This window comes from Artemia franciscana, chromosome 7 (assembly GCF_032884065.1).
Source record: "Artemia franciscana chromosome 7, ASM3288406v1, whole genome shotgun sequence".
NCBI lineage: Eukaryota > Metazoa > Arthropoda > Branchiopoda > Anostraca > Artemiidae > Artemia > Artemia franciscana.
In genome coordinates, this window is record NC_088869.1 from 63574717 (window position 1) to 63588000 (window position 13284).

General features: G+C 37.1%; 2 protein-coding genes across 6 annotated transcripts in view; one reads left to right on the forward strand and one right to left on the reverse strand.

The window, feature by feature from the left end:
- The window catches only part of LOC136029590 (baculoviral IAP repeat-containing protein 6-like), a 397865-nt gene that overhangs the window by 190739 nt on the left and 193842 nt on the right, over positions 1-13284 (reverse strand). The window lies entirely within an intron of this gene.
- Positions 2953-6654, forward strand: LOC136028655 (uncharacterized). Its single transcript, XM_065706480.1, has 2 exons — positions 2953-5193; positions 5770-6654. Exons 1-2 carry the CDS (start codon positions 2953-2955, stop codon positions 6652-6654), a joined length of 3126 nt encoding a protein of 1041 aa, XP_065562552.1.

The window sequence follows — 13284 nt, forward strand, 5'->3', positions numbered from 1 at the left end:
GGATACAAAATTTATATAGAAAGTGGAAATTTTACACTGGTTGGGGGGGATTTCCATGGATACAAAATTTATATAGAAAGTGGAAATTTTACACTGGTTGGGGGGAGGGGGGATGAGCCATAATTCCTATGAAAATTTCCCAAGATAGGACCACATTTTTGCCAAATAAGATAGGGCCAAATTTTTGCATAAAAATAAATTCTTAAAATAAAATTTTAAGTGGAAATTCCTAAGCAAATCTCGAACATAGGCTCCACTAAGGCAAGAGACTTATATTGGGGGTAATGGGAATAGGGGCAATAGAAACCACTCCAAAATGTCAATATATTTGGAAATTAACAGGTTTTCACGGTTTTAAGGGGAAATTTAACACTGGGCAAGGTGGAAATTGAGCAAAATCCTTTTCTCAATTTTTCTCACTTTTAAGGGGAAATGTTATTCTATGCATTGACATTTTGCTTATATAATACTATTTATGCTATTTATGACATCATACAAGACAAGGCTTTTTGGGGGATAAAATTTTAAGGGGAAATTTTACCATGGGTGGGGGGGATAGGCAATTTTCCGTTGTATACTAGCAAATCATATATCATTATTCGTAACTTTTTATGCTCTTTTCATTTTTTTTATTCATTTATTTCCTATAAAATAAATTATATATTTCTATAAAATTAAATTAAATAAATAATAAAAATAAATTAAATAAAAAAAATAAATTAAATATTTCCTATAAAATTTGAAAGAAGCTGACTCCACAAGAGTTGTTATTTTGAAAAATGCATTTTTGCATGCTTCATTGGATATAATTGTTGCCATGGATACAATTTTAAGGGAAAATTTTACACTGGAAGAGGTGGAAATTGGGCAAAATTCGTAAGCAAGATTTCCATGGATACAAAATTTATATAGAAAGTGGAAATTTTACACTGGTTGGGGGGGATTTTCATGGATATAAAATTTAAATAGACAGTGGAAATTTTACACTGGTTGGGGGGAGGGGGGATGAGCCATAATTCCTATGAAAATTTCCCAAGATAGGACCACATTTTTGCCAAATAAGATAGGGCCAAATTTTTGCATAAAAATAAATTTTTAAAATAAAATTTTAAGTGGAAATTCCTAAGCAAATCTCGGACATAGGCTCCACTAAGGCAAGAGACTTATATTGGGGGTAATGGGAATAGGGGCAATAGAAACCACTCCAAAATGTCAATATATTTGGAAATTAACAGGTTTTCACGGTTTTAAGGGGAAATTTAACACTGGGCAAGGTGGAAATTGAGCAAAATCCTTTTCTCAATTTTTCTCACTTTTAAGGGGAAATGTTATTCTATGCATTGACATTTTGCTTATAAACTAATAGATTTTAACGCTATTTCGACACGATTTTTGTGAAAATCTGGGGGACCACTCCAAAATATAAATATATTTAGAAATGAACAGATTTTCGCACTTTCAAGGGGAAATTTTATACTATGCATTGACATTTTGCTTATATAATACTATTTATGCTATTTATGACATCATACAAGACAAGGCTTTTTGGGGGATAAAATTTTAAGGGCAAATTTTACCATGGGTGGGGGGGATAGGCAATTTTCCGTTGTATACTAGCAAATCATATATCATTATTCGTAACTTTTTCAGCTCTTTTCATTTTTTTATTCATTTATTTCCTATAAAATAAATTATATATTTCTATAAAATTAAATTAAATAAATAATAAAAATAAATTAAATAAAAAAAATAAATTAAATATTTCCTATAAAATTTGAAAGAAGCTGACTCCACAAGAGTTGTTATTTTGAAAAATGCATTTTTGCATGCTTCATTGGATATAATTTTTGCCATGGATACAATTTTAAGGGAAAATTTTACACTGGAAGAGGTGGAAATTGGGCATAATTCGTAAGCAAGATTTCCATGGATACAAAATTTATATAGAAAGTGGAAATTTTACACTGGTTGGGGGGGGGGGATTTTCATGGATATAAAATTTAAATAGACAGTGGAAATTTTATACTGGTTGGGGGGAGGGGGGATGAGTCATAATTCCTATGAAAATTTCCCAAGATAGGACCACATTTTTGCATAAAAATAAATTTTTAAGATAAAATTTCAAGAGGAAATTCATAAGCAAATTTTAGTGAAAAATCAATTTCCCAATTAACAGGTTTTCACGCTTTTTTGACAAAAAGTTGACTCTACAAAAGTTGTTATTTGGAAATATGCATTTTTGCCTGCTTCCATGGATATAATTTTTGCCTTGGATACAATTTTAAGGGGAAATTTTACACTGAGAAAGGTGAAATAGGGCAAAATTCCTAAGCGAATTTCCCCAGAAAGTCCGAGTACTGTTTTGGAGGGTCCTGGTCCTTGGTAATAAAAATATTATTAGTTTAACTATCTAAAAATTTTAATCCGTTGACTTTTGGAAAAATATTTGCAAATCCAAGGCTCTGACACCTGCCTGGAGAGATATTACCAGACAGCCCCCAGGGCACTTAGATTCTTTTGCAATTTTACCGCAAGATTAAATTTTCAGGGAAAATTTGTACACTAGGGGTGGATTGGCCACAATTCATAAGCATATTTTCCCAGACAGACCCTAGAAAACCCTAGGAACATTTTAGAGGGACAATTAAAAACACTTTAGCGTAAAGAGCAAGGTTCATTACTACTCTTGCATAGGTAAACCTTTCGTAGGCGTAATCATTTCTGTTCTTATTAAGTCTTAATGTTGCACCTAGCCTCGTGCCGCGTTGTACAATTGTGCCTATTGTATAAAAGTGCGTAGAAAAGTGAAATAAGTGTCAAAATTATAGAAAACAATTTTAATTAAGTCAGTCAGGTTTCAACTTATTATAGTCATTAAATTCATTATAATTTAAATATACTATTTTGAATTCACAAGCAAAAAAGGAAACTGACACTAGTTTCCTTTTTTAGATGACCAAAGAAATTGAAACCATTATTTCTGAAGAATCCTCGATTATGACCATGCCTGCCCCTGGACCGATTCTGAATGCCCCTGAACATACTTTGACTGCCCCTGAACATGATTTGACTGCCCCTAAACCCACTTTGACTGCCCCTGAACTAACCTTGACTGACCCTAAGCCAACCTTGACTGTCGCGGAACCGACCTTGACTGCACCTGGACAAACCTTGACTGCCCCTGGAACACACTTGGCCTCTTTAATCGCACCTGAGGATGACTCTAGGAATCCTTCCATGACCCTTGCTATTTCGAAGGATGTAAAAGGGAAGAAGCCAAGGAATTTCTTCACCATTTGCCCATTTTGCCGTAGATCCTTCTACAAATTGGACAAACACTTTCTGGCGAAGAAAGGAAGCTGTAGTAAGAATACCAATGGAGAATTTTGGTCAGTCAAAGAAGCAAAGGAAATGCACGAATTGGCCAAGGATGAGCTTGCAGAGAGGTCTCAGAACAAGACATATTTTTTGGCTTCACAAGTGAGCAGCTTGGTGGAAGAAACCAAAACATTGCACGGTTTCTGCAAGGCTTTGTCGGCTATGACCGGATTATACTTTGACCCTCTAAATCTACCGGACCGCACACTTTCATTTGAGGACACCAGGCCAGTGGCTGCGCACATGCACACACACGTACACACAAACACACACACAGCACACGTGGCAGGGCCATCAACATCGGCGCTGCCACAGCAATCACCACCTATCGTGGAAACAGATTTTTTCTCCAGAGAGCAATTAAGTTTGTCCTCTCAAATCCGTCGGAGAAGAGTCTCAGAAGAGTCAGACCCCGAAGATGTTGTGGACAGCGACGAGGGGGGAAGCCTCTACGCTCCAGAGATCCCTGAGGACGAATCTTCGGAGGAGGAGGAGGAAAAATCGGAGCTGCGAAGCGAATACTTCAAGAAGGAATGGAATTGGACATCTGATATCAGAAAAAAGATGCAGAAACACGGGCTGTATGACGTCTACACCAAAAATGTCAAAACAGAAGAGGAGGCAAAGAAGATGGCCAAAGGCATCGAATTGATGAAGAAATTTGAGAAATGGTCTGCGGAATGTGGAGAGAGGAGTAGCAGAAAGTTTAGGAATCCTTTTGGGTGCGCCCAGAAGATTGTTTACTTTATCTTAGAGGGAACAAAGTATAATTGGTTGAATTTCCACTCTGCCGAAAGAGTGGAGCTGTTCTTCTCAAAGCTTGCCGAATGTGGAATGAAAGGAAGCAGCCGAAACAAATATGCTCAGGGCTATAGCAGGTTCGTAAAATATATCACATCCCGTGGTAGTGATGCACCGCCAGAGCTGAATATAGCCCTCGTCAACTCTGTCATGTCGGCTGTAAGCTTCTTGGATAGGAAGCAAAAATCTCTTGCAACGGCAGAGATGAGGCACCGAGAGCTCCAGCGGACTTTTAATCCAAACTCTTTCACTATAGACGACTACAGGAACTTGAAAGCTGGCGTGGAGAAGTTCATGGCCCCTGTAATCACGCGGCTAACAAGAAATCGGCTGGTTGAAGAGGACCACACAAACATCACAGCTTACATCTGCTTTTTGGTTTCATTTATGTACGGTCATCGGCCTGGAGTTCCGGAGAATATGACGGTGACGGAGTTTTTGAACCGGCATTATGTGGAGGAGCAAAAGATGTTCGTCATTCTTGTTGAAAAACACAAGACTGCCAGCATAAAGTCCGCTGGTGTTGCACTCAGTGAACCCGAAGAAGTCATTTTTAGAAAATACCTATCGTTTGTTCGACCCGCTTTGGTAAAGCCAGACTTGCCAGAGCCAGTACATTTCCTTTTATCGATGTCAGGACAGAAGATACAAAACACAAGCATAACATTGCGGAGGTTCCTGGAGAAAATTTTCGGAGGCGAAATGAGGCCAGGTGTTTGTGTTCCAAATCAGACTACGATACGCCACTTAATCGCGACTATGAATAGGAATGCGACAAACCTGTCAAAGGAGGACAGGGATATGATGCATGAGTACCTGTGCCATACAGAAAATACGTCAAAGAATGTGTACGAAGCCTACGCGTTCCACCAGATTGCTGCAGGCAGAGCCATCATGGACAAGTGCACTCAAGAAGCAGAAAAATGTTCTGCTCCGCAAAAAATTAGGGACACGGACGACGAAGAGGTTGCTTCATGCATGGATGAGGCAACCAGGAAAAGGGTGGCCAAGGCAGTAAGTATACCTTAAAATTATGTGATATAGATTTCTTAAACAGTCTTTTTCATTTTATATAATCCTTAAGTAATCCTTTTTAATAATTCTTTAATAATATTTTAAGTAATCCTTTTCAGGCTTTCAACGAAACTAAGTATTAATCGACCCTTTTCTTTCTTTCCAGACTTTCGACTTTCATATAATCCTTGAGTAATCCCTTTTAATAATCCTTTAGTAAGCTTTTAAGTGATACTTTTGTCAATTAACAGGTTTTCGGGCCAGTCGTTTGCTAGAATCTATACCTCTATATTGTAAATATATTAAATCTAACTATATATTAAATCTAAATGTCTATCTTCTCATGTCTATTTCCTCTTTTCTTTTCTTTTGAGGCTTTCAACTAAACCAAGTATTAGTTGATCCTTTTCTTTCTTTCCAGGCTTGGAAAGAAATATATACTTAAAAGCCTATATATTATATAATTATAATATATTATATTATATAGTTATAAAAGCCTATATATAGTTATAGTTAAAAGCCTTTTCAGGCTTTTAACTAAACTAAGTATTAATTGACCCTTTTCTTTCTTTCCAGGCTTTCAACCGTGTTCTGGAGGAACAGCCAATAGATGGAAGGGCCAAGTTGAAGACGGCTTCTCTGAAATTGATAAGAAGAATCAATCCAGAGATAAAAAGCACAGCCATATTGAAGTCTGTTAAGGATCTCTACAGGAAACAGCTCAAACAGGCTCGAGCTGAGGAGATCCTTAAAAAAATGTCGGAGAAGCGTGGAATAGGAGCAGATCTCACTGAGGCCCTCACAGAAGCTAGTTTACAGATGGCAATTCGTCGGCTAGGATACCAGGACACCGTGCCGTCTCTGGAAGAAGTCCAGCAGACTTACAGAAGATTCAGGATCCCAAAACTCTTTCCTTCTGAGCCATTGGTAGATGACTATCTGACTCAATGTGTCCTTAATCAGTCCTGGCTGGGAATGACCGTAGCCCAGAGCCTCAACAAAGGAGCTGGACAAGGCGTTTATGCGACAATCCCGTTCTACAAAAATCAAGTAGTGGTTGAGATTCACGGAAAAAGGATGGCTACCATCGAGGCAAACAGACTCTTTCGGTCACTACTTGGAGAGGATGATGGAAGCAATTACTTTTTGACAGTTGACCAAGATGTTACGATAGATGCAAGAGAAGAGGCTTGCGCTTGCCATCCCCATCAGCAATGTTTCGGACGCCTTGTAAACCATAAGGCAAATGAGGATGGCCCGAATCTGAAGTCCAAGGCGTTGGTGGTTGATGGTCTGAAAAGACCTTTTCTCGTTGCGACACGAGACATTACGGCGGGAGAAGAGTTGTGCTTCGACTACGGAGTCAGGCCCGGCCAGTTCAATGAGGGCTATGAGCAGATGTTCCTCCTACCCGAGAAGTCCAGGAAGCGAAAGAGATCAGCTAGAGATCAGCAAGGTTAGCAATGGACGAGACACAAGAAGAAGTAAGGAGTGAGGAGCCTCAAATGGACACACACAGCCACAGACACAGAGCCACAGACACAGAGCCACACACTCAAACACACAGAAACACACTCACATACAATGGAGGAGATGTCAGAAGAAGCACGCAGTTCACCTTTGAAACAGATACCTTGGTGGGACAAAAAGCTGAACGAAAGAAATCTGCAGCGATGGAAGGAAATGCAGGAAATTTTTAGCAGCGATGATGAATCAATGTCGAGCCAAGAGCTGTCGGTAATTTTTCATCAAGTGGCAGGAACAAGTAGCAAGAAGACCAAACAATTGAAGATTGCAGAATGTAGTAAAGGTTTTCAGGCTGTGGCAAAGCGGGGCAGGAAGGGCAGCAAAAGAAGAGGAGAAAGAAAAAAAAACAAGAAGAGCAAAGAAGACCACTGGGAAGTCAGTAACACACAATAGGTTTTTTTTTAATAATTGTTTTTAAGTAATCCTTTCAGGCTATCAACGAAACTAAGTATTAATTCACCCTTTTCTTTCTTTCCAGACTTTCAACTTTTATATAATCCTTAAGTAATCCCTTTTAATAATCCTTTAATAAGTTTTTAAGTAATAATTTTTTCAATTAACAGGTTTGTCAATGGAACATCACTTACACACATCAGTTTTTTTTAAATAATTGTTTTTTGTTATTAAATTACTGTCAGTGATTGTTCAACAAGATGACCGAAAAGTCACTAAACTACAATAATTTTTTTTAGAATAATTTTATAATATTTTTTGTTATTTTAATACAATTACATTACATGACACAATACACATAATAATAAATATTACATGACACAGAGGATGAGGCCTACTGGGGGAACCTCTTTAAAAAAGACGCGCCACTAGCCTTGACCTCTTGGGTGGTGTGGAACAAAGGCATCTTTTCCAGGTTTCATTCTCAAATCTCTGAAGATATTTGCCTGTATAACAATGGAGCCACTCAATATTGGTGCTGATTAACAGAATGTACTACATTGGCAATTCAAGAAAATTTATAAGTGGCATGAAGACTAGTTGATTTCCATTTTTATTTAATTATTTCTTTTGGGGTGGCCATTTTTGGTACCCCATTATTTTTGTAAGGACAGATCCCCCACCCTAAGAAGGGGAAACCGAATAAAAATGTCTAATAGCGTGTATGGGGCTGTTTGTTCGTGGCTGTTTGTGTATGCATGTGTTGGTCTACGTGTAGGTCTATGTGTGTATGTCTGTGTGTGTGTGTGTTTCATTACATTTATCTGTGTGTGTTTTGTTTGCATATTAGGATATGTGTGTTAGTTTCGCTTGAGCTGAGGCCGGGGGGATTTCATAATCTGACAGGGTCATTTGTTTTTCAAACCAATCACCAAAGTCACCTGGTCAACACAAACCCAGTAATGCCAGCATGCCCCTTGGATTCAACAGTTCAACATCAAATAAACCAATTTCCTACTACCAAAGTCATAGCAGCCCATTCCTGTGACAAAAGGCTGTCAGTCAAAGTGTTTTATCCAAGAAGAATTGGATTTTAATCCTCAATGGGCCCTTAATACTCTGTGCACCCTTAATGTGTAACGATTCCTCTGAGTTCTACCAAAAAGGAGCTCAGTTACCATTACCCAGTTGGGTGACAAGTAAAAGGGTGATCCACAAGAGGAATAGCCCTGGGCCTTGTCTACTTGATGAGATCACTTGTACACCTTGTACCATTGATTCCCTTAACCAATGGCACACAACAAAAAGGCAAATGAGACCAGTAAGCGAGACCAAATACCTCTCACCAAATCCTCTCAACATGAACAGTTGACACAAAAATTGACGAGATCGCTTGCATTCTCTATAGGCGTTAAAATCAACGGCCCTATAGAAGCAAGGAGCCTAGAAGTGACGGTATCCAAATACCGTATGATAAAAACATCCGTCTCTCAGCCAAATCTAGTTGGGTCAGCCATGAAAGCAACTGTAGGGCCTATTGAAAAAAAAGGATTTAAATTTGATTCTTAGGCCCAATGTCAAACTCTTAAACAAAAAAAAAATAGTAGGCAAAAAGATAATCAGACCTCCAGCACTTCAGCATATTCCTTAGAGGAATTAAACTTGGAAAAAAAACATATAATTAAAACCAATTAAAGCCTAAAGGGAGCTGAAACAGCAAACATACCCTACCTATCCTTTAATTTGGAGTGAGATGGGATCTAATTCACCATCCACTTTAACTTTTTAATGGCTTAAAAATTTATCCTGATATTCCGGAAATTATAATGGGCTAACCCTCCTTCTGCCCGGGGAAAATCAGTTTTGGGGAAAATCAGAAAAGAATTCGAACTTTTTTTTCTCTTTTTTGAAAAGATTCAGAACAGAACCCTTTTTCTCTTTTTTGGAAAAAAATCAGAACTGATGAGAAACTTTTTTCTCTTCCATGGAAAAATTCAAAACAGAACTTTTTTCTCTGTTTTGAGGAAAATCAGAAAAGAGGAGAAAGTTTTTTCTCTTCGAGAAAAAAAGGAAAAAATTTTTGGTATATTATTATCATTAACAAAAGTTTTTTGCAACACGGGTTGACATTTCAATCACAGTTCAATTAATGATAATAAAGTTCTCCGGATAGTCAGGGCTCTGCTCATATTATTTTATTTCATCGATAAAATACTTAGCAGACATGTCGATGCGATAGGGCTGTCATCGGAATGATGCCAATGCTGCCTGGAAAGAACTATCACAAGACGTAATAACAAGACCAGATTGTGACTTTCAATCTCTGTGAAAGATATATAGCAGTCGTGTATTAAAAAAAACGACATTGAGAGGCAAAGGGCTAAGAAGTTCTCGGAAAAAGGGCAAAAATTTTCGGAAATAGAATTGGCAGAATGGTGCCAAGAAACTCCCCTGAAACACAGATGACAATGGCTGAGCAACTTTGTTTCTATAGCCACCTGTTACAGAAAAGCCATTATCTGTTCAAATGGTCGGGTGTCATGGGATACATTTGGGCGTATAATCAAAAACTGACAAGCAACTATGTAAAATCATCGAGTGTTGTCGAAATGGTGCCAAGAAATTCCCTAAAATATAGATCTCAAGGCATAGCAACAATACCAGACAGTGAGTTTTGCAGTAAAGGTAGGAAAATTCAGAAGAGCAGCGTAACTTTTTTTCTTACTTGGAAACATTCCGAACTGAAGTGTAAGTTTTTTCTCCTCAATGAAAAACTTCACAACAGAATTTGAACGTTTTCCACTGTTTTGGGGGAAATCAGAACAGAAGTGTAACTTGTTTCTCTTCTTTAGAAAAAAATTCAGAACAGAAATTGGATTTTTTTTTCTCTTCTTTGGGACAATTTAGAAGTGAAGTATGGCTTTTCTCTTCTTTTCGAAAAATTCAGAAAAGAAGTTGAACTTTTTTTTTTTTAATAACTTCCCAGTTTATATGTCTCTAACTCTGAAAAGAATGTTGTTCATCTCTCTCAGACTTGGGTAAAAAAACCTTATCCATGTATCTCAGACTCTAGTAAACCTTCCGTGGGCTTGGTAGTAGTGTCTATTTCTAAAAACTGTTCTTACATCTCTAACTTTTGAAAAAACATTCAAAATGATGATGTTACTAGTTTACCTTAAAAATAAAGGAAAATTAAGACAGTAATTCAATGAAATATTCTTATGGAAATAATGAAACGCACAATTCTATATGTTATTTATACCACCATAAGAAATTGTAAGGATTAGAGCCCATTCCAACAAAAAATAATTCATCAAGTTTTATCTTGACATGGCACTTCTTTCATTTCGGGATCGTAAACGACTTTTAACACAGTTTCACCTACAAGCTTATCATAAATTTAATCATAATAATATTCTGTTCAATGATGGCATCTGATAGTAAACTACCAATGATACTACTAATGTTCAGCGATGCTTTGTTTTTCGTGGAATTGTCTTTAATTTCCTTGGTGATGTTTTCTGCCAATACCCTTTCAAATTTGCTTGCATTTCACTGTCTATTACCACATTATTTTTACACTGGTAACAGTTCAGGCACTGAGACAAGATATGATTTATGAGATTGGTGCAGCAGTACGCCTGTCTTGTTTTCTTCTTCCGTTGAATGCTAATACCCGAGAGATGGCGATAAGATTTATCAACAGGTAACGTGTTTCCCGTGCTGCGAGTACGAAGTTGACCCTGGTTGTCAAATATTACTTTTAGGCATGCATTATCTTTAAACACTATCATCTCTGGAAATTTTAATCTAGTATACACATCATCACTAATGTTGAATTTTCTCAGTAGTCCAAAGAAATTTAGTCTCTCACTGTCATGAAAATGCTCATATACATTTCGAATGATGTCAACATTAGTGCTTGTTTTGTAGATCAAATATTTGTCTTACTCAGCATTAAATACCGGGATAACTCTATCATATGCACACACTTTCTTGATGTATTTGATCTTCAATTTTTATTACTGCTATTATTCTGTTCAATGATGGCATATGTTGGTAAACTACCAGTGATAATATTAACGTTCAGGCGATGGTTTGCTTTTCATTGAATTCTTTCATTTCCTTGGTGACGTTATCTCCCAGTGCCTTTTTATTTTGCCCTTGATTTCACTGTTTATTACCAAATTATTTTCACGTAGGTAGCAGTTCTGATATATAGACAAGATATACTTTATGACGTTGGTGCTGGAGTTCAGCTGTCTTTTTTTACGTTCCGGGAATGTTAATTCCAATAATATGACGATATGGTTTATCAACGGGTAACGAGTTACCTGCAGCGTTAACAAGAAGTTTGCCATCGTCATCAACTATTTGTTTTAGTATTGCATTACCTTTAAGCACTATCATCTCTGGAAATTTAACGCTGGTATATACACCACTGTGTCTTTTGAATTTTTTCAATACCCAAAGAAATTTCCACTATGAAAGTCACCATGAGGGCGACCACGTAAAAGAAAAACCAAAAACCATGTTTGCCAAAGATTACATGTCAATTTAAGATATGAAAAAAAAACACTGAAAAATTTTAAGTTCAAAAAAATCTAAGTTCAAAAAATTAAGTTAAAAAAAATAAAAAAAAATATATATATAAAATTTTAGCTATTTAAGATATGAAAAAAAACTAAACAATTTTAAGTTAAAAAAATATAAGTTCAAAAAATTAAGTTCAAAAAAGTTGGGGCAACGCATCGGGGACCCCTGGAGGGGGCAAAGGGCCCTGGGGGGGATATGGGGACCCAAATATCATGCGCAAGTCCGGTAATGGAAGACTAGTATGTCTGGGACCATTACATTACAAAAGGGATACCTGGCTGGCTATAGCCATTACAATTTTTGGACCAAAACAATTATCATTGACCATCAAAAGGACCAGTGTGCTCAGTACCATTAGGGTGCCAAAGGAATATGTTTGTCAAGCAACCATCTTAAATCACTGTGGTATGCATATTCTCGATTGATCCCAAAAAATCACTCGGAAACAACACATTGATAGCATTTGGTTCGAATGTGTTTCTAAGAACATAATAATACCATTGACTTGTTGGCTCACTTGACTAACGCATTGTTCTTGAAATTATAGGAAACGTACAAAGAAATTCTCGGAAACAAAATGTTGTCGGAATGATGCCAAGAAATTCCAAAAAACATTTATCTCCAGGCATAGCAATTCATATTAACTAGGCACAAAACAGTGATGGTCAACCTCATGTGACTAGGAAAGAATGCATTGATAACATTTGCTTGAAAGTATATATAAGAAAATAATAATAACAATGAAGTATTGATTCAGTTGACTACAACGTCGTTCTTTTCCCAACGGAAATCTCGGGTCCCATACTCGGTTCCAACAACAGACAAATTTTTTTTATAAATTTATTAGAAAAACTACTGAAGAGCCAAGAATGGGGAGATAGAAAAAAAGATGTCGCCATCTATAGCTTTATCAAACAGTTCGTGGTAACAGACTGTGGTAAGGAGCGACTCGGCGCAATAGCAAACGAAACTCAAAAACGGAATTTTGATACTAATAGATACATCAAAAGAATCATAATTTTATATTGATTTTAAATACATATGTTTCATCAAATTTAGTAATACACATCAAAAGCTAAGAGACTGAGAAATGTTCCTTATTTTGGAAAATAGGGGGAACAAACCCTAAAAGTCATATAATCTTAACGAAAATCACACCATCGCATTCATCGTATCACAGAACCCTGCTGCAGAAGTTTCAAGCTCCTATCTATAAAAATGAAGAAATTCATATTTTTGCTGGAAGACCAATCACTGGTGCGTGTTTATTTGATTGTTTTTTTTTTGTGTTTTTCCAAGGGGTGATCGTATCGGGGCCAACTAGGCCCCTTTCCACGCTATTTTTTCCCAAAGTCAACAGATCAAAACTTTTATCTAACCATTTTGTTCAGCATAGTCGAAAAAGCTAATAACTATGCCTTTGGGGACTAAATTCCCCTACATTCCCCCAAAATCCCTGGTGGAGGGGCTGCAAGTTACACACTTTGACCAGTTCTTACATACAGTAATGGTTATTTGGAAGTGTACAGACATTTTTGGGGGGGTTTTTTCGGTTGGGGGTGAGGGGAGGGAAAT

Bases quoted from the DNA above. Each gene is read 5' to 3' on its own strand.
- LOC136028655 (XM_065706480.1), top strand. From the start codon at position 2,953: ATGACCAAAGAAATTGAAACCATTATTTCTGAAGAATCCTCGATTATG. The intron at 5,194-5,769 runs GTAAGTATACCT...CTTTCTTTCCAG, and splicing joins GGAAAAGGGTGGCCAAGGCA to GCTTTCAACCGTGTTCTGGA.